At 39.0% G+C, this 22213-nt stretch overlaps 1 protein-coding gene across 1 annotated transcript in view; it reads left to right on the plus strand.

The window, feature by feature from the left end:
- The window catches only part of exoc4 (exocyst complex component 4), a 117067-nt gene that overhangs the window by 83227 nt on the left and 11627 nt on the right, over positions 1–22213 (plus strand). The window contains exons 12-15 of the mRNA XM_081363696.1: positions 8758–8894; positions 10678–10833; positions 12968–13146; positions 21586–21727. Coding sequence (XP_081219822.1) covers positions 8758–8894; positions 10678–10833; positions 12968–13146; positions 21586–21727 — 614 coding nt within the window. The remainder of the gene's footprint in view (positions 1–8757; positions 8895–10677; positions 10834–12967; positions 13147–21585; positions 21728–22213) is intronic.

The following is a 22213-nucleotide window of genomic DNA, read 5'->3' on the forward strand; positions in this document are numbered from 1 at the left end:
GCCTAATTGTTAAACTTAATTAAAAACAATATATTTTTTTCTGTTTGTAATGAAAAGTTGGAGAATGGTTTCTTGGCACAAATGAAAGTTGACAGCCGTGTGCTCTGGCAGAGAGAGGTGTTACTGCATTAGCATTACAAGCACAAGGATCGCTCAAATACGAACAGCCCCTGCTATCAGCACCCCCGTCCTGGAAGCTCAAGTTGGCTGTCCTCACTCTGTCTAGCATGACAACAAGGCCAGTGATATCAGAAGGCCTGGCCATCCATGTTCTGCTTGCTCTCGTTCTTAAACTGCTCTCCATTTCTTTCTCTGTGCTGATCTGTTCCACTGATGCTATCTGCAGGTCCAGGGCCCACTGATGGATTCATTTCATTAGAAATGTTTTGAGGGGTCACTGTGTGGCTTGTTTGGAGATTGGCTCTATTAATCTTCCCCACCACGGGATCCATGGTGCTGCTTACATGGGCCATATGTCCAGACACCTCTTACAGGAACGCTTATACTCACACACTTCATTTTTGCTGACGTTGGTGGAAAATGGCAATCTTGGCCCCAAAAAAAAATTAATTTGTATTTTGTTACTGGTTATATTGTTATTCATACACACAGACTTATAGAAATATATAATAAATAATACTAAAATAACGCTGGTAATTTCTGAAACTGATATTTTTGTTAAGGCCTAAAAAGTTTTTGACATCTTAATTGCCGAAATATTAGGCCCCTTGTTTTCCAGGAATCTACAAATGTCCAATATTATTTATAATATTAAGTTATTTCAGACAAAGATGATCTCAGTATAGGCATTTAGGCCTATTCATGGTTGGAGCTATAATGTTCTCAGAATATTCAGGGCTTTGTTTATTTACAAGTCTGTTTTTAGAGACGTGATTTACTGTCTGTCTTTGCCATTCAGTCGAAGCTCATTCTGAAATGTGGACTTGAGCTGCCACCAGCGCTTTGCTAATGAAGCTGACCTTTTTAATCACACTGTATTCACCATCAACACACACAAACGAACCCCTGCACATCAGTCTAGAGTTGAACTAATGAGAGTGACCTTTTTGTTTGTAGGGTCTGTTGTGTGGGGGTGTATATTTGGGGGTCTCTCTCTCTCTCTCTCTCTCTCTCTCTCTCTCTCTCTCTCTCTCTCTCTCTCTCTCTCTCTCTCTCTCTCTCTCTCTCTCTCTCTCTCTCTCTCTCTGTGCGTGTGATATCTGTTGATTGGCATCTTGTAGCACAGCTTGGCGTGTTCCTTTTATTAGGGACTTCTCATCACCACAAAAACATCCAATCACAGAACGATTCAGGTTTGAATGGTGCTGTCTAGACCTTGTTTATATCTGCAGGAAGTCGTCTCTGTACAGAGACACATATGCACATCAGGATCAAAAAGTTACCTTGCAAGTTACCATGATAATATATGGAATATTTATTTTTTAAATCCATTATATAGGTAGAATGGGATTGGGAAGTCGTTTTAAACAGATATTGAAGGTGTCTTTTCTCAAAGGTCACAGGTGCATATAACGTGTCTGAATAGAGAACGCCTATGTCACCATGGATGACTTCATGGTCGATCAAGTGACATTATTATATAAAGTTACTTACAGGAAATGCGGACATCAGAATCCATAGAATAATTTAGTGTTTAATGAATTATTGATTTCTAACACTTTTGCTAATACGCTATATAAGTATATAGAGTCATTTTTCCATGATGACAATAAATCATTTTCCACGACCCCTTCTAACCTTTCTTCACACCCTGCAGTTTGAAAAGTGTTAAAGTGTTGGTCAGCCAACTCAAGACCTGAACCGGATTAATGTGGTAAATTAATGTTATTACTTCAAAAGACTGCAGTCTTTTCAATTCAACTGATGAAATTTATCAAGATTCAGCTGACAGTGATGCAGTGCGCACTCTTTCTTCTGTCCTTTAGGGCCAGTCACCTTCTCCTGTTTTTTTCTGCTTCTCCTTTTTTGTCGTTACCTCAGTACTCCTATGTTCTGACTTGGGTTCCTCCCTCAGGCCAGCATTATTTTTTTGGGCCTCGACTGCACCAAAGTTGCCTTCTGAGCGTTTCTTCACCTGTGGGCCGAACACAGTCCCTCTTTCCACCAATGGTCTTCTCCCACCGACACTGGCCTAAACTTGGGCTGTACCCCTACCTGAACTGACAGTGTGGAAGAGCTAATCTCTGCCTAAGGAGCTAAAACAAGAAAACAGCATAAATGTAGCCAAATATGCTGTAAAGCAGGCCAAGTGAAGAAAAGGATTTCTTTAGGCCTACTTTGAGTTTATAGAGAACTGCTCAGAGTGCAGACTTTGGCTGTATTGAGTGATTTTAATATATTTCCATATATTTCCAGTGCATTGGGGTGTTTCTGCAGGGTTTCAGTGTGCATATGTGTGTACACAAACATCCGTTCCATAATGATAATGTGTATATCATTGCCTTCTGTTTGTTCCCCTCTCTGCACCATTAGCCCCATATGGCTGTATTTCAGGGGGTGTATGTGATCATGTGTGCGTTATTGAGAAATAAGCATAAAGTTGAATCTCAGTGCTGCTACATTTATGATGGATTTATGTGTGATCCTATGAGTATGCTGAAATGAGACTGTAAGACTTTAAGGAACTCTGAAAAAGAAGTTAGAGATAGTAACTGGTGTTTGGAGGAACAATGTTAGAGGTGGATACACAATGTCTTTGTTTTTCTTGTCAAAGATTGTGCGTTCAGTCATAACCTATGGTTCTTCTTTTTTGATTTGGTTGAAGCTTGCACTGAACCCAATGCACACGCACATACCCATAAACACACTGTTCATGCCCTTAGATTGATCCTCAGTTGTGATGAATGTGGATTTACATTTGGATTGAACACTGTTGTATTCATTTGTTCGGTAATCAGCTCTCCTCCAGAGCCGGTGTACCTTTATTTAAATCACTTCTAATAAAACAGGCTTAATCCTTCTGCCAGCGGATTTTCAGCAGGAAGTGCAGTCCTGGCGCTTTTGTCCCGCTCAGTTTGTTTTGCTGGTCGAGTCTGTCACTCACACACCGCGCTTTAGAAGAATTGACAGGTTTACATTTAGTTGTTACACATATGTCATGCATGTTTGCGACCTGTACTTCACCTCAGTCTGACTCAAACAATGTCAGACGTAGAATGCTGAGAGCTACTGTACAATAGAGACGTAAAAGAATAGTTCTCACAGCAATAAAAAATTCATGACTTATTCACCATGTTGTTCCTGTGTAACAGATTTTCAGCAAAATGTTTTAACCTGCTCTTTTTCTTACAAAAAAGAATAGTGAAAAATAAAAATGGTTAACTTTATATAAATTTGTCCCTTTGTAAAATGTAATAATACATTATTTGATGGTAATAATAAATATTTTAAAATGTAGTACTTTTTTAAAATAAAAAGTAATAAAATAGAATCTAATAAATTAATGGCTATCTAATAAATGGCTTCAAAACACTTGAAATATTGTTCATAAGTTATATGGGCCACTTTTATGGTGCTCTTTGTCCTTTTTGGAGCTTCACAGTCCGAGTATCAATTCACTTACATTGTATAGAAAACTGTGACATAAACATTCAGTTCTGCATTGAAGAAAGTAAGTCATAGGGGTCTGGAACGAGATGAGATTGAATAGATTGTGACAGCGTTTTCTTTTTGTATGAACTAACGCTTTAAAGAGCAACAGAAGTAACCTCCTGCATCTGCATCCGTCCATACAGTTGCGTTGCGGTTGAGTGGCAGGGTCATGTTGGCATGTGTGTGCATGTCTGTGGGTCTCAGTGGTGTACGGTCACACTGACAGTGATGAATGAACTGTCGCACCGCTGCCCTTCTCATGCATTACACTCCTTTACCCTGGAGAGGCTTGTGTGTTTCTGCATGTTTTTTTCACCTCTGCGACCAAAAGAAATTGCTCTTCCAAATTCATTTACTAAGCATTCTGCCAGTCTTTGCATAGGCACACCATTGTACAGTATAAATGTTTGTATCTGTAACCCGCTTGTGTGTGTGTGTGTGTGTGTGTGTGTGTGTGTGTGTGTGTGTGTGTGTGTGTGTGTGTGTGTGTGTGTGTGTGTGTGTGTGTGTGTGTGTGTGTGTGTGTGTGTGTGTGTGTGTGTGTGTGTGTGTGTGTGTGTGTGTGTGTGTGTGTGTGTGTGTGTGTGTGTGTGTGTGTGTGTGTGTGTGTGTGTGTGTGTGTGTGTGTGTGTGTGTGTGTGTGTGTGTGTGTGTGTGTGTGTGTGTGTGTGTGTGTGTGTGTGAGTGCCGGAACGGTTCGGGTTAAATGCTCTGAACTCTGTGCTATGGGGTCAAAACTGGATTAATGGAGAAAACCCATGGCCCGTGAACCTTCTTTACACACACACAGACTCATCTCAACATCTGTCCACCTGCTTGCCAACCATTCTCAATAGGAAAAACAAGTCATTTTAAGGGATTTTAAAATGTGACTTCCAGGCATGGAAAAGTCATGAAAATTAATACAATATTAATTGAGTGTGGAGCTCAATAATTTATTAATTAATTTATTCATTCATCCAACCTTTAATAAATTAAGGTTATATATACATAAAACTGACCAGTGAAATATGTACTTTGAAGTGAAAGCCCAAGTAAAATAATAATTATTTAGGAGTGGAGCCCATTCTCTTCTGGCATTCCAATACATTACATATTATAAATATAATCTAATTACCTATGTGTAATGAATGTTCAATAGAATAAATTACATTACTCAGTTATTTAATATTTAAGGCAGAGTTTAAAATGTATGGATAATGATTTCTTGGTGGTTTGTTCCAAAGGTGTGTGTGAATCCTGTACTCTTACAGAATCTCAGTACATCAGCTGGAACTGTATAAAGAGATCTCTGCTTACGCTGCATGGGTGTAAAACTTTTGCATGGGTCTCAATTTTACTCAATTAAAAGTCAAAGTATCCAGTCAAAACTTTCCTCATTTAATTGAAAGTAAAAAAGACAGCTTTTCATGTTGACTGATTATATCAAGAGACTGGAAATTTTCTCATTAAAGTAACTTTGAAGCACAAACTGTATAAAGAAGCTTTTTTAATCACAAGTTTCCTCAATGTCGTGACTATGTAGGATTCTAGGATACCAGATCTTGAAATCTATTAAATTGTTACATTTTATACAGTAGTTTGACATTTACATATAGTTATTTAAAGCCTGATCGCTGACCATGTTCAAGTTTGACTTCAACTACAGTTGTAACATAATTAAAATGCACTCTTTCAGGTCAAAGACTCTCTTGACAAGGACAAATACAGTTACATACAGTAAGCTAATTATACTTCACATTATTATTTTTTTGTCTACTTTAAATAAAAGTGAAGTAAAATTCACAGGAACGGGATTTGACTTGGTACAGTACTTCAGTAAGAAAAAAAATTAATTATATTTTTAATAAGATTAAATATGCATGTTGTCTAAATAAACAATATTAATATATTGGAAATGTATGATCTAAATAATTATTGTTATGATTGAAATAATAATAACAATAACTATTTGTCATTGTTGGTTGATGCAGAGATGAGATGAGGGTCTATTTGCAGCGGTTTGTTTTTATTTACAAAACAAAGATAATCAGGATGCAAAAAGCTCAAAAAGCATTAATAGAACGACCAACTATTACTGACAAAGATGGAACCAAGACTAGCAGAAAGCATCAATATATAGTAACCAAAACCAATGAACAAAACAAGAAACAGGTTCAGTTCATTAATCAAACAATGAATAACCATGGAAACTAATACTAACACAGGAAACAGAACAGGAAACGGTGCAAAACCAACTCAAATTCAAACTAAACTCAAACTCAGACCATATGTAACGCTATTATTAGTAGTATTATTGTCTGTCTTCATGTCCATAAATCAATATGTTGTGTGTTATGGGTGGAGCTGAGCTGTATCTACTCATCTTGTTGGGAAAAGCTGCCTGCATGTGATTTAGATACTATTGTCAGCCATTATGAAGAGCTCTGCCGTTTCTGCTGCGACTCTCACGGTTCTTACTTGTCATTCTGTGAGAGAGAGTGTGTGATTTGTGTGTGTGTATATACACACTCAGGCCTCTGAGTGTCCCTAAGCATGTGAGTTAAGTTCTCTTTGCTCCACTGCGTGTTGTGTTTCCCTCTCATTGACGCTCACCAGTCGAGTCCCACTGCGCGCTGAGCGTTCATTATTATGACTCTCTTCATTTATACTGCGCTAAACCTTGTGCCATTAGCAAACACTCCCTCCAGCAGCTCTGCTCATTTTAGGAGGACTGTAATCAATGCTGGCGTGGCTGGACGTACTCCAGTAAGAATTCAAAGGTGCTCTGTAGTGTGAGCGGAGTAAGAATGAGTCAGGAGACGCAGAAATTTCCAGCAACAGATCTTAAACCTCCCATGGCACTCTGTGATATTTAAGTAGAAAGGAGGGATTTTGCTAGCGATGAGACAAGAGAACCTCTGCTGGTTTGATTTTTCTCTAAAGCTCTCGCCGTCTGTCTGTCTGTTTCGCTTGTGAGGCTTCTATCCATCCTTTAACTCTATTTTCCTCTCCTTCTCTCTTTCTCTCTCTCTCTCTGGAGCTTGATTACTTTTTAATGATTTCTGGGGCTAAGACGAATGAGTGTGTTAAATGAGGAGAATTAGACATGTGCCGCAGAGCACTGGGGCATTTGTTACTTGAATAATGGAGCTTAGAGACTTTGTTTACTGGGAAATATTGAGCTTCATAAATGAGAGGGGGAAAGAGAGACCGAATTTTGCAGCTTGTATGATATTTCTCTGGTCATTCACTGTAGCTTTTATTAGGCGTGAGCAAAATATCGAAAATGCATGATCTATTCAATATTATGTTGGCAATGTAAAATTAACGAACATCATAAACACTGACTGTGATTTTAATGCACTTTTTTATTTGACTATTGACTTGCCACAGTAGTTTCACAATGTCTCTTTGTGTCATGACCAGCCAGACTAGTGTATATGAGATCACTAAGACTTATTTAAACCTCATTAACATTAAGTAGTTTTGGAATGTATTGATTGTGTATTGATGTATGATTCATGAATCGGTTACACGTAAATGCTCATAGAAGTCCCTGTGTTGCATTTTTAAATGATATAAGTAAAAAATTCATGTAGGTAAAATTGCACTTATATTGTTTTATTGGTGCATATAAATAATATATATTTTTTAAATATATAATTCCTCACATTCATTTGTGAAAAAGTGTTCAAAACAAGCCTTTTAATGTATACTTTAAAAAAAATGTTCTCTCTATAAATGAAATACTTATAGATGGAAAAATTTGGAGATATGCATGTGTACTGTATATGATGGTGTAATTTTTTATATATATATTTTTAATATGGATAAATATTTTAACTGTATGTGTTTATATATAAGATAGTATTCAAAATACGCACACAAATTTGTACAGTATACTTTTTACCATTACACATATACATACAGTTTAAATACACATCACTATATTTTTATCCATTTGGATCAATATATTAATCATAATCAAAATGCTTAACATTTCTGAGAGATATGTTCTATTCTCAGTCCCCAGTCACCATGCCAACCTTTCCTAGACGCTCGTTCACACACATAATCAGATACACTATGGCGTTGATGGACTTGTTCCAGTGTGACCAGGGGCATAGCTTTGAAGGCTAGCGTTCCCCCGCTGAGTCGTTTCTCTCCCACCCCCCTCGGTTCCCTGGTGCAGTTTACTGCTAGAGAGCTTGATGGGCCAGGGCAGTGCCACGGATCATTACCTCGCTCTCCGCCCCTGGGGCTCAGGCAGGGGGCGCAAGCAGCAGGCAGTGATATGTGTATTAGCAGATTGTACGCCAAATGTACAGCAATGCGCTAATAAGAACAAACTACTCGGGGCGCTCGCCGCTGCCCCCTATTGTGCAGGATGGCTCATGATGTGGTCGGATTGAGTTAGTGCTGAGCCCAATTAAACAGTGCATTTGTGCCAGTGCCAAAAGTAAACTACGATTTGGTGCAGTAGGCAACACCGTTACTATCCTCCTGCCAATGGCGTGCTAACACTCGCTGTCACTTTCAGTCAGTCACTACTGGCGTTAGAAATGCAGCCAAATGTTGGTGGCTATGCTCTTTTGTTTTGGCCCTTCATAGTGTTAAAATGTGGTTCTATTTTGTGCCCGAGCTTCTGTTTTGTTTGAGCGGGTAGTTCTTCTGCTATTAGCATCATTAGCTTTGATGGCAGGGTGCAATCGTTAAATGGTAGAGAGGAAGTCGCAGTGCCTGAAGGATGATGTGCCCAAGTGGAGGTTTGTCATTGCCACACATATAAAGTGATATCCCTGGTCATATGCTTCTGTATCATGGTGCTTCTTTAACCGTAGCAGGGTTGTCCGTCTCTGACAGGTGAATGGAGGGTTTTGATCGTGCTTGTTTTTCAGGCTATTTGACTTGTTTGCTCAAAAGCGAGCAATTGAGCAGATAGACTGCAGCATTCTGTAGTCTATCACAGTCCTTTATAGAGGGCGCCTGCACTGGTCATCCTTAAACTCAACCCTGACCTCAGACCAGAACCTCCCCCGCACCTTAACAACAGCGACATTTAGAGTTTCTAAAGCAATCATCTGATTCATAGAAACGAATTGAGGTGATGCCCTGACTTCAGAGTATATTATATTGAGTGTGTGTGTTTGTGTGTGTTTTCAGAGCACTGTGGTTGTGGAGAAGTCGATTCAGGATCTAATGAGTCTGATGCAGGATCTCAGTGCGTACTCTAACCAGTTCCTGGAGATGGTCTGTGACAAGCTCAAAGAGTACAAGGAGATCTGCAATTCTGCTTACAGGTAATAATACTATGTGACACAAAATCGTATTTGAGAATGCGAGTTTGTAGTCTGTATTGAATGTGATGCAATAAAAAGGTACTAAAACATAATGGCATGAAATGTCTTTCTGTTGGGTTGACCTGGCAGGTTGCACGCAACAACAACATACACCGCAACCAGTGTAGTTTTCATGAATTAATGACTCTTATGAAGTGGTTCTTAGTGAATCAAAAACATATGCAGGACCAGTTTTGTCTGATTTCGTAAATGTATGTCTCTTATGAGACGGTTCTTTTTTAGCATATCAAAAACATACAGCGTGACCAGTGTAGTCTAATTCCTGCAATAATGACTCTTATGAAGTTCTTTTTAGTCAATCTAAAACATTCTTAACATGCTGTTCGTATGATATGTCTAGTATAGTCGAGTTCATGAACAAATGAATCTCATAAAGTGGTTATTTTTAGTGAATTAAAAGCATACTGCCGGGCAGTGTAGTTTCCTGAACAAATTACTCTTATGTGCTGGTTCTTTTAATGAATAGTTCAAAAAGACAAGTATCTGTTTTAAATTAGTATGACGGACGGAAAATTTATTATTAATGTTCATTCAAATAGTTAGACATTTCTTTCAAATCAAGGTAAACCTGTTTTACAGTATATCTTCTCAATGTACTCCCTGCAGTATCTTCTCAGATCCCCAGGGGGTGTCTACGGATGTTTGAAAACCTTGGTATTGGAAACACTGGATGATTGGTCTGCTCATGTGTTTAAGTGAAGTGTGTGTGTGTGTGTGTGTGTGTCCGATCACATATGTGTAAGTCAGCAGGGATCTGGACTGAGCTCAATCATGGGTAGAAAGTGCAGAGGTAGCCGTTTCCTCACACAATAATCACATGCTACCAATCTGTCCCTCTCTTTGTCTCCTTCTCTGTCTTTCTTTTGTTCTATCTCCCTCGTTCTCAGCCATAAGATGAGTGAAACGCACTGCATTTCGTTCTACATGATCTGTTCAATCATTTTACACATCGCAGACAATAACAATTTATTCATCCGCGCTCTTGTCTGCCTCTCTGTATACTCTTCTGTGGAACCGTGTTCAGCTGCCAGTGCACACTTTTAATGGTCTGCTTATGCAATACTGAAGAGATTTATCTGAACTTATGGTTCATTTACATATTTTAGAATTTTTCGAGACATGGAGTAAAATGGGGCTTGTTTAATCCCTCAGCCAATCACAGATTTTGTTCCTAATTTAGCTCCTTACGCAGTGTTTCATCACACTTGATGATATCTTCTATTTACTAGTAATTAACAAATCATTATATAGCACTTAACAAATCAGTAGATTCATTTCATAATATTTTTAGCTATTGCCGTGTACATTAACATCTGAGTATTATATAATGTGTTTAGCACGTTTACAAACACATTGAACTGTGGAGCTAATATAATATAATATATATATATATTTTTTTTATTATATATGAATTTGGCTGTATTCCTGTAATAATATAATGCAATATAATATAGTATAATATAATAAATATTTTTAATTTTAAAGGTTTAAACATTTTGTGATTTATCATATACATTTATAAATAATAAATATATCTTAGATTATGTTTAATATTTATTAAAAACATTTTAAAAATCTAATGTTCAATGTTTACAGACTTTAAAATTTAAGGCTGAAAATTAAAATGGTACTCACAATTTTCCATGTTCCCAAAGTTGAATTAAATCAGTTTATTTTAATCCTGAAGTGTTGTTGAGATTATTGTGTGGTGTGTGTGTTGTAGGGGTATCGTACAGTGCGAGGAGAAGCTGACCATCAGTGCATCCTGGGCTAAAGATGAAGACATCAGCCGTTTGCTGCAGTCTCTGCCCAACTGGGCCAGCATGACCCAACCCAGACAGCTCAGACAGAAGAGAGAGGAGGAAGAGGACTTCACACGGTCAGAGCACACGCTAATATACACATACATAATACAAATACACACTGTCCCCATTGTGAGCTCTCCACACAGATTCATCACCGAGCACACAGTATATACAAACACACTCGGACAACTCCTATCAGCTCACATCCGAGCAGGTTAGCGCACAGACGGCGGTCATGTGCTGTGTAACACAGATCTGCAGGCCTTCACGTCCTGTAAATAGATCAATAAACACACTTATGTACTCGATCCATTTCAAGTCCAAAAATTGCACTTGGTCGAAAATGAATGTTATTTTTTTGTTTGCCAGACGCCAATGCAATTTGGTATTCTGCTTGGGTCCTGTGTTACAAAGGGTGAAATCTCGCCCTTATAGCTTCAGCTGACATCTTTGAACAAGAACAAATTCAACTGCAGGCAATCACACTATCTGCCGTAACATTCCAGCATCCCAAACACACATGCAATTCTGTTTTGGATTCACTTGCTCGCTCTATCTCCCTCCCTTTCTCTCTTTTCCTCTCAAGTGCACACTTAAATTAAAGAAGACACAAGTATGAGGAAAACTGTGATTGGACAAGAGGGAGGGGGAGGGCTGGCTCCATTTTTATCAAAATTGCCCTCAACGTGTTCTTCCGTCGGTTTGGATGTACCATGGCCTGCAATTGTACAATAAATAAATGAACTGGTTATGTGGGGCAGAAAAATCCAATCTAGCCGACCTGTTGAAGCTAAACGCAGACGGCGAGCAGGAGGCTTTTATCATATAAATGACCCTGACAGTTTCATCAGCTAAAGAGGGATTACGCCACATGTATGGCAATGCTATACAGAGTGATAAAAGCTTGTTAAAAAGTCTTCCGTTCAATAGACGCTGCGTTTTATCTTAAAATATTTCACAGCGTTCAGAAATGAGCCACGTGGATTTTTTTTCTATCACATTCATCACAGACCTGTAGAGGAGGAGGTCAAAGAAAATACTGACTTTATAGATTTGCTTCAGAGTAAGGGGAAAGCCTTTTTAAGTACAACAGTGGTGCCCAGAACACTAAGATATTTTCATCGCACCTTCCCACCAGGACATGCAACATCTCTTTTCCCCTTTAGATGTCTTCTGCCCCCCTGTCCACCTTAATTCTCCTTTCAGTAGACTGTCTGCTTAATATCTGCTAACGCTTTAATGTGATGGTCCCCCAACAGGCATTCTACTAACTATGAGTAACTTTGCAAGCACGTCAACTTATTCTAACCCTACCAGTCTACTAATACCCTACTAACACTCTAATGAGAGTTAGACATGTGTGAGTAGACATGTACTGTAGGTGCAACGTTACTTAGTCAACTTTATGTCAAAGGGACCATCAAAATAAAGCGAAACCTTTTTTGCAAAAAACTTATTTGCCAAACTATAAATAAAATAATAATAATTGCAGTAATACGGTAAAAATTGCAAAAAAAATATTTCCACCTATTCATTTTCAGTTTAGTTTTGCAAGTTATGTGAATTAAAGTGGTAATGGGTAAGAGGATAAAACAATTATATTTTGCAAACTTCAGTTGTGTCAATTAAATTAAGAATATAAGAGAATAAGAAACTTTAAAAAAGAAAAAAATAATAATTGCAACAAATATTTCCACCTATTATTTTTCAGTTTAGCTCATTCATGTACCTCTTTTTTAAAGTGTCATTTAGAGGAAGAATGTGTAATATCGCAAATATAATAATAATAAAAATAATAAATCCAAACTAGCTAGTTTACCAAATACTTCCGCTGCCCATCCGTTCGGACAAACAGGTTTTCCTACCCCAAACGCTCTACTTGTGGTGTCAAAAATGGACATGTCTCCAAAAACGACTATTTAATTATGCTTTTGAAAGTGACTTTTTAAATGACTCAATAAACTGGTCTATAAATATTTTAACATGAAAAAATGACATGCTTCACCTTTACCGATCTTTTTCACTTCTAAGCACTGGTTTAATTAACATCCACCACAGACAGTTCAGTTGTGCTGAGCTGTTATTAAAATCAATCTGTATCGACGCCATGGCCACATTCAGCAGACCATACGGAATAATGATTAAACTCGAGTGAGGCTTTTTTTTAATGCTGGAAATGTTTATTATTTCTTTTTCTGTCTCTCACAGGGCGGCATTTGCCAAGGAGTCTGAGGTTTTGACAGGGAATCTGGGTGATAAGTTAATTCCTCAGAATGAGATTCTGCGGGACGTCAGTGATCTGAAGGCTCTCGCTAACCTGCAGGAGAGCATGGAGTGGCTCGCCACCCGCCTCAGGGGCTTCTTCAGCACCCTGCCCCGGAGCTGCAGTGAGTGTGTTTACTGTATACGTTTGGCGTATACGTTTGTGTATTGAGTATGTGTCGCCATGTATTGTGGCAAAACGTTTTCCAATTTATTATTTTTCCTTTACAGAATAAATGATCATGCAAACGTTTTAGTGATCATTTGAATCGAAATACTGACAAATTTGAGTAATCTTAATGTTTGCTATGTCTCCTTTTTTTAAAACTGTGCATTTCCAGGTTTAAATTAGATTTAAATCCCAGTGTCTCTAACTTCTGAACCTCATCACTTTATCAGAACTGAATAAATACATTTTATTACTTCATCAGAAGAACTGATTGAGCCTCATGAAAGATAAGCCGGAAAACACCTGTGTAAATCATTTTTTAAATTATTCTTGCATAGTGTCACATTGACTTGAAATATATTGAACATATTGAGCTAGACTTCAATGAAACTTCAGCGATGGATGTTTGACGTCACATCGGTGAAACTTCACACAATACCTTCCGAATTTCCTCCATTTCTTTCACTGAAATCTGTAAATAAGCTATTTTAAAACTATTGTTATTTCTGTTTTTTGGGTAAAGACTGCTTCAGAGCGACTCGCGTCCAGAGCAGATAAAAATTCAATAAGAGCGCGGTGGAGGACGTGGTGTAATTACCATTAGTTCTGTGCAGAAGCCGTAATGGAGTGTTTTATCATGGTGGGACAGCTTCAGCATTGTTCATTATTTAGTGTTTGCTGAGCTGATGGGACCGTCGCCGACGGAAACCCTTATCTCTGTAACCCCCCCTTAAATTGGATTTTATATTATGGAGCCAGTCAGGTATGAACAAGTCATTTTCTCCTGTCTTGTCTTGCAGACTAAAACACGTTTGCCAGTGTAATGTGGGGGAGATTAAACAGCGTCTCACCACCAGAGACTAAGCTTTGAAGTGGATCGAGTGAAGAGAGTTCCTAGAGAGGGAGAGTGAGAGAAAGAGCTCTTTTGCCCTTGTCTTTCTAAAACGCAGGCCCACCGTGCACAGGAAGAGACATCCTTTATGCACCTGTGACCACCCTGACTTGGCGTTTGTGTTCTAGAAGTATTCCACAAAGAATGTCCAGCAGTTTGTCAGACTGACAATGAGACCTTGTCCTTGTCTAAGTGAGTTTAATCGGTGGCATTGCTCAATCTCCGTCCCTCCAACCTCTGCTAAAACAAACACTCGGACCTCTGCGATAAGATAATCCTGCTCTTTAGCGTCATGGTGTTGAATCTTAATGTGATCTAAATTTGATTTGGCACTAGGACACGTTCTTGCACCGACTGTTTGGGTAGAAATCGATGGGCTTTGATTGGTCATGAAGACAGTTTGTGTCTCATCACTCATCTGGGATCTTTTCAATAACATGAAATCTTCCCTAAATCTATCTGGGCCCAGAGCTCAGTTTCCTCATGACATGTGTGTTTCTGTATGTTCTTTCTTGTGTTCGTCTGTCTGGGGTTTTTGTACACTTATTAACACTATTTGTATTTTTTGCCCTCTCAGACTTTTGTGTAGTAAAGATGGCGCTTGGATGGAAGTGAGGACATCTTCTGTACATGCAGATTAAATATAAGAGAGGCTGTTTACATGCAAATTGTGAATTTGATTTGCAGTATGCGAATGCTGTAAATTAAAATCTGAATATCACAACAACAGTTTGCAAATACTGCAGCGTTTCCATCCCATGTCCTAGAAAAAGAAAATGGATGTTGTTGCCACTGTGGAAGCCACTATGGCTTTTTTTATTATTATAGATGGTAAATTATTAGCAGTTTAGAGCTTGCGGATAAAATACTTTTTTTGCTAGCCATCAGCAGTAGATGCCTCACGTCTGGAGCGACAACGTGTCTGAAGGTAATAACGGCCAATCATTTTGATGACAGGCTTTTGCTCCGGCATTTCAGAATGAATTTGAGACGCTGTGAGATGATACTGATCCAATGATTTTCTTTTCTGAACGATTTCTTTGGTCACATGTTTTCTGCCTCAAGCAAATTTATGCATTTTTATGCGGATTTCACATAAAATGATGTGGACGGAAACCCACCTACAATCAGATATATTCCAACTCTCACTAAAATCACTACTCTTGTTCTGTATTAAGTATTAAATGAAGCAAAAAAACATGGGTCAAACCTAGTCAGTCGAGACCATTCGTAGAGAGTTGAATGGGGAAAACTGCACCACTCACTATGTTCTGATGGTAACCTTGCACTTTAAGTTAAAAGAGCTAACCTCCTTAATGATATAGGCATGACAATAAAGAGGTTTTTACATGATTTAGAGCTTTTAAAAAGCTAATTTTAGGATCCCATTCTCCTTAGATTTTATTTCTGATTCCATACGCATACACCATCTGTATTTGAGGTTTCAACCTTTCTCTATTCATGTAAACGGGAGCTATACTCGCATGACTAGAAAATAGCTGAACAAGATAGCTGCCAAGTGAACTGAATTTCTTTGGCCCCAGGTTGAGTTTTATCTCAGGAGTTTTTCTCTGACCATTACCTTCGTGCCTTTGAGCAAGACCTTTAAGCACCTTCTACCTACCTAGGCTTGACAGACAAAAGGCAGAACTGTTGTCCAAACAACCCTCTTCCTTTCACATGCTTCCAAATACAGCTTCCTATAGCTCTCGGGAGATTCATCGCTCTCATATCGCTGAACAGATGTAGAGCTTTGAGCTTTCATAGCCTTTAGTGCCAAAGAAAGAGTAACTCTTGGGTCAAGCGATCTGTTCATTTTTGGAGTTTTAAAAAGTACCTTTATCGCCGACAGTAAAGGTCTGCTTTCCATCTATTAGCATAATGTCTATGGATACACACAGACACACTTTCATTTCTGGAATAGCTTTTACTGAAGACACCTACTCAATTTCTGTCCTGAAGGCTTTGCCAGCGAGTCAAAGTGCTGACGCAGTGAGGTCAAAGGTCGTCGGCAGACAGAGCTTGGCTCTCCCCATGCAGATGTCACTGCTGTTACTGCAGCCGAATAATTAACGCTCTCAGCCAATCACATGCATCATTCATGAGGCTTCGGTCTCTCTTTTTATCTCTCTTCGTCTCCCTCTCCCTTTGCTGCCGCAGAGGTCAGATATCTTGTTTATTAGAGCGCTGTGTTTAACAGCCTGTGGAAGGTGTGCGGCGAGATGATGCAGTTTTTCGACAGCAGTTTTTGGGCTTAAGCTTCACTGCCAGTGGGATGTGGTCGTGGAGAAGGGTATCAGCGAATGATTGATCTCCGCTCTCTCCTTCTCTCTGTGTCTTTATGAGTGCCACCCTCTCACAGATGGCATCGAACAGACGCTTAGGCGAGATAGGATTTGAAAATAATTGGATGAGTCCAACTCACGCACACGGCACACATCTACACAGCGTACAGCCTCCGATAAAAGACATTTAAGTTAAAGGAAGACAGAAGAAGACATTCAGAGGTCTGTTTTAACTCGAAACAGTGGGGCCGCCCATGTGGCGCGACTTTGATCACACCATCGTGGCGGGATGAGCTCAGAGGCGATGGACATCAGGCCCATCTCTCTCTCTCTCGCACCACCAGTGGGGGTCTGGGTAAGGGGGTCTTGGCACAAACAGACTTTAAACAGAGCAGCCATGCTTTGCCACATGCTGCTGCACTCACTCGTTCACCGACAGTTGGTATGTGTATACATGAGCACACTTGTGTTAACAAACACACAACTTGACAACCAGCTCTACACATGGATGGAATTCAGACTAACTGCATAATTCAAACTTGCAGGTTAATTGGCGTGCAGCATCGGTTTCCTTTGAATTTGCAGTACACTCTGAATGTCTGGATCATGCTGTTCATGATAGGCTCAGTTCCAAATTCACTAAAATTATGAACCGATTTAAATAAACAGCATTTTTTATTTTTTTTTATTTTTAATTGCATCCAAACTGGTAAAACAGCTTTACTTTGGCTGGCTGTGCAAAAGCAGTTAATGATTGAAAGCTACATAGAGGAATATGAAATTGTTCATGTTAGCTTTGTTTGAAAATATTATTTAATATTCTTATATTTAATGCATATTATAAATAATATATATATAAAAAAAAATATTTTATGATGTATATATCATTACTTTATTTAAAAAAATACATTATATTAAATAATAAACACATATAACACTAGAGAAAGGAGAGAGAGATATATATAAATCCACAGGCAATATATTCATATATTAATTTAATTATAATAAACAATCAAGGTTTATACAGAATGTACAGATATACAGATTCATTTATTTGACTTAATGTCAGGGTTCTGTCACTTTCCTTGGTTCTGTTTATTCTTGGGTTAGTGACACTGCTATCGTCTTGTCATGGTGAGCGTGCAGTTCCGAGTTCGCTCGGGCCGTGCACTCTTCTATCCACAACATGTGAGTTGGTTTGTGTGCAGAGCGTGGTGTTCGGATCCTGGCACTTCGGTCTATTTTGTTTTGATTCTGTCCGGATTCGGACATTTATGTGTTTGTCTTCTGTTGTGAGAGCACAGGATGAGTATTCGCTGTGTTGTTGCGTGAGTGAGCGTGCTGTTTCGAGTTTGCTCGTTGTGTTGTGTCGCACGCAGATTGTGTTTTCATCTGCCTCGTGCTTTCATGTTATTTTTTGTTTTGTGTTTCGCAGAACATGCTTTGCTGTGTTGTATTCGCTTGTATTTGGCTTGTCATGTTTGTTTCTTTGTGTCATGTGTTCTTCTGTCTATTGTCTTAACCCCGCCCATCTTGTTATCTGATAATTGGTTCAGTTGCCGCACCTGGTCTGTGTTCAAAATCACCCCCTATACCCTCATCCACTATTCCCTACATTACTCCACTAATATAGTCCACTTGAAGGAGTGAATGAAATTCGGACACTAAGTTCGCCGGAAAGACTGCCTCTTTTGCATAGTTTATGCTTGCTGTTGAATAATCATTTGAAACTTGAGGCAAACTAGAGGCTCCAGTAGTAAGATGAAAAGATTTATCTTGAACTCTGTCATGGATGTATAAACCTTAATTAAACTATTTAATAATACATTAAAAAGGAATTTATACCTGAAAGATTTTATGCTGTAGCCACATTGGACCAGCGGTTTGGAAAGTGGATGGATGGATGATTCAGCTGCGGACGCCATCTTCTGGCGAGATGCGGGAATTCATTTGCCACGACCGTCACAGTGCATTATGGGTATTCTCTAGCCGTTGAGCGTACATCGGTTGTACACTTGTTATTGTGGTGCATTGTGGGATTGAATTAGTGCACTCGATAATGTCCACTATGGTTTCGAACACCATCACAAATGGCTATCTCCCTATAGGGGGCTATTTCGGACACAGCCCTGTCTTGTTTGCTCCCTATTTATTCTACTTGTGTGTGCAGTCCTGTGCCAGTTCGCTGTCTAATGTTTCTCGTTATGTGTTGTCAGTGTGACTGGCCTTTTCCAGCCCTGCCTTGTTCTGCCCAGTTCAGTCCATCTGCTGGTCATGATTTTTCCTGGATAGTTTCTGCTGTTTGTTTTATTTAAAAAAACAAAACAAAAAAAAACTGCACAATTGAGTCTTCGCTTCATCCCTTAACCCTCATCCTGACATCTGCATGCTATATTTGAAATCTTTTTTCGGTCTTTTTCACATTTAAGTCATTTTCACTTATAATCTTAGCCTCTGCCGTTTATGTTAAACCTCATTCATGTATACAGCGGGGAAAATAAGTATTTGACACATCAGCATTTTTATCAGTAAATATATTTCCAAAGGTGCTATTGACATGAAATTTCACCAGATGTTGATAACACAACCCAAGGAATCCATACATACAAAGAAACCAAACCAAATAAGCTCAAAAATTAAGTTCTGTGTAATAATGTGAAATGACACAGGGAAAAAGTATTGAACACATGAAGAAAGGGAGGTGCAAAAAGGCATGGAAAGCCAAGACAACTGCTGAAAACTATTAGTAATTAAAAAGCAATCCAGCCCCCTGTCAGTGGAAATTAATAACAGCTGGTTCAGTCCCAAATAATGGCCTACATAAAGGTCTCATTGCCAAGGTGTCACACAATACACATCTCATGATGGGTAAAAGCAAAGAGCTGTCTCAAGACCTTCACAACCTAATTGTTCCAACACGTAATGATGGCATTGGTTATAGGCGCCATTCTAAGCTTCTAAATTTTCCAGTGAGCACTGTTGGGGCCATAATACGGAAGTGGAAAGACAATCATTTCACCATAAATTTGCCTCGACCAGTGCTCCTCGCAAGATTTCCGACAGAGGAGTGAAAAGAATAATCAGAAGAGTTGTCCAAGAGCCAACACCAAGTTGTATGGCGTTTTTAGGGTAATGTGCACTGCCATTTCTCCTCCAAACACAGTGTGTATTATGGTATCCACTTCCGTTTTATGGCCCCAACAGTGCTCACTGGAAAATTTAGAAGCTTAGAATGACACCTATAACCAATTCCATCATTATGTTTTGGAACAATTAGGTTGCAAAGGTCTTGAGACAGCTCTTTGCTTTTACCCATCATGAGATGTGTCTTGTGTGACACCTTGGCAATGAGACATTTTTGTAGGCCATCCGTTGGGACTGAACCAGCTGTTATTAATTTGCACGGACAGAGGGCTGGATTGCTTTTTAATTAATAATAGTTTTAAGCTGTTGTCTTGGCTTTCCCTGCCTTTTTGCACCTCCCTTTCTTCATGTTTTCAATACTTTTTCCCTGTGTCATTTCACATTATTACACAGAACTTAATTTCTGAGCTTATTTGGTTTGGTTTCTTTGTATGTATGGATTCCTTGGGTTGTGTTATCAACATCTGGTGAAAATTTCATGTCAGTAGCACCTTTGGAAATATATTTACTGATAAAAATGCTGATGTGTCAAATACTTATTTTCCCCGCTGTATATGCCTCTACAAATTCAACTTTGGTTATGAGACCGTCAAGAACCAATGTAATTTGGCATCATAAGCATCAAACCTGGTGTGACGTGTCTTCAAATACCGCATCTCTGTCTGCCTTCATTGTATGAAAAAGAGCAGCATGATCATTCTTTAAAACATCTCCTTTTGTGTTCCACAAAAGAAATAAGGTCATACAGGTTTAAAAGGACATGAGGGTAAGTAAATGATGGTTGAACTTAATTTGTAGGTGAGCACATCTCTTTAAATGTAATTATAGGATGGCAAAATGTAATAGCTTATTTGGTACTCAGTTTTAATTTCCCTGCCAAATAAAACCTTTTCTTGTTACCCTGGCCTGACAGTTCTGTTATCCACGGGACGTCACATCAGGGGAATTTTCTGTGCTCTTACAGATCAGTCCTTGGTGGCCCAGTGCCTCTAATCTACCACCTGGTCATCACTGCTCTATTTGTACTTCTTGTCTTCAAGCATTTTTAATCATTCCATGCCAAACACACACTTATCTCCCACAAACCTTTTTCCTTCTAAGAGTTATAGAAAGACAGCAATTAACTACCAAATGTCTTTTGACAGTGGTCTGTGTGTATATATATAATTGCTCAATGACGGTGGCCATTCTCCTGAACAAACTCAAGGGACCCAGTGCCAAGTGAGCAAACTGGCGTCCATCATCAAAGCAAACACGTCCACACACACATACTACTTCTCTGCACACCGTTATATGTGTGTGTGCGAATGTGACCTTCAGAAGTGCAGACATGCCACAAGGAGTTACAGGAAGTCAGTGTCCATCGCCATCTCTCGTGCCTCATTGATCGCCTAGTGTCGTACACGCACACACTTTTCTGTTTGATAGTCGTCCTGTGGCCGTATGTGTGCTTGCGTATCATTGATTACACTGTTGTAAATATAACAACGATTATTGAAGTATTTTACAAGAATATACTACTTCAGTCTTTCTACTTCAAAATTCAAAATATAATGTTTGATTCATTGTTACTTGCCGTCTGTAATTATTTGTGAGATCAGTTTCAGAGTGAAAATCCTGCAAATCCTACACCAAATAGTTTTTTTCAGTGTACACAGACTCTTCTGGTTGTCGGCTTATTGATTCATGATTTTCATGATTGTGAAATGCAAGTGGCTGGACATTCTTAAAAATAAAAGTTCTTTATTAGAGTAAATTGTTCGACGAACAATTGCACAAAAGGTTCTATATAGTGGAAAAAGGTTCTTTAGATTATTAAAATGTTCTTCACGCTAAGAACTATTCACTGAAGGAGTTTTTAATGGACCCAAAATGGTTCTTCTGCGAAAACCACTTTTTGGAGCCTTTAATTTTTGTGGAAACCCAAATACCACATCTACATGTGCTTGTTGAACTTGTTGGCATTACTTATTAGGAAGTCTGGGAAGTCTTTCCACTTGTTGGTATAATGGCTATAAATGTTTTTCTGGTTTGTTTTATAATGCAGATTATCTTTTATTTTGTCTATTTCTAGGTCTATCCCCAGGCTCAGATGCTCAAGTGAACACAGAGAATGTTCGCAGTCGAGAACAGATACTCCAGACATTGACTGACCTCTCCAGATCCTTCCAGGACATTGCTGACCGCTGCTTGCTGGTGTTGCATCTGGAGGTCAGGTAAGTCCCACTTTATCATCTCAATCTGAGAAGACTCCAAAGGCACACTTTAAGGTATCTTCACACAAACAATGGCTTAAACTCTGCAGATTTGCAGACTGATTCTACACAGCTACAAACAATCATCTCCATCAGTGTTAAACGGCTTGTATTTTTAGGCCTTCCAAAGAGTCTGCCTGGCAAAAGAGCATCAATGGGTCATTCACTCTCCGTACCCTCCTCCACAGGCCCTCCCTGTGGCTCGCCCGATTATTCTCTGATATCATTTAGCTTATGTGATCCTGTTTATGATTTGGAAACAATAACTCGCGGCTCCCATGCTACGCGTTATTGACTTTTTCCATCAAGCAAATTTCCCTTGACAGTGCTTGAGGGTAAATTAAGCCATAAGAGAGGGTAAGAAGAAGAGGATGCAGGCTTTTTGCAGGCGTCTTCGCTTAAAGCTTTTCTAATGGTGAATAATAAAAAAAGGGAGGTTTATTGCAG

Source organism: Scardinius erythrophthalmus, assembly GCF_964197995.2.
Source record: "Scardinius erythrophthalmus genome assembly, chromosome: 4".
Taxonomy (NCBI): domain Eukaryota; kingdom Metazoa; phylum Chordata; class Actinopteri; order Cypriniformes; family Leuciscidae; genus Scardinius; species Scardinius erythrophthalmus.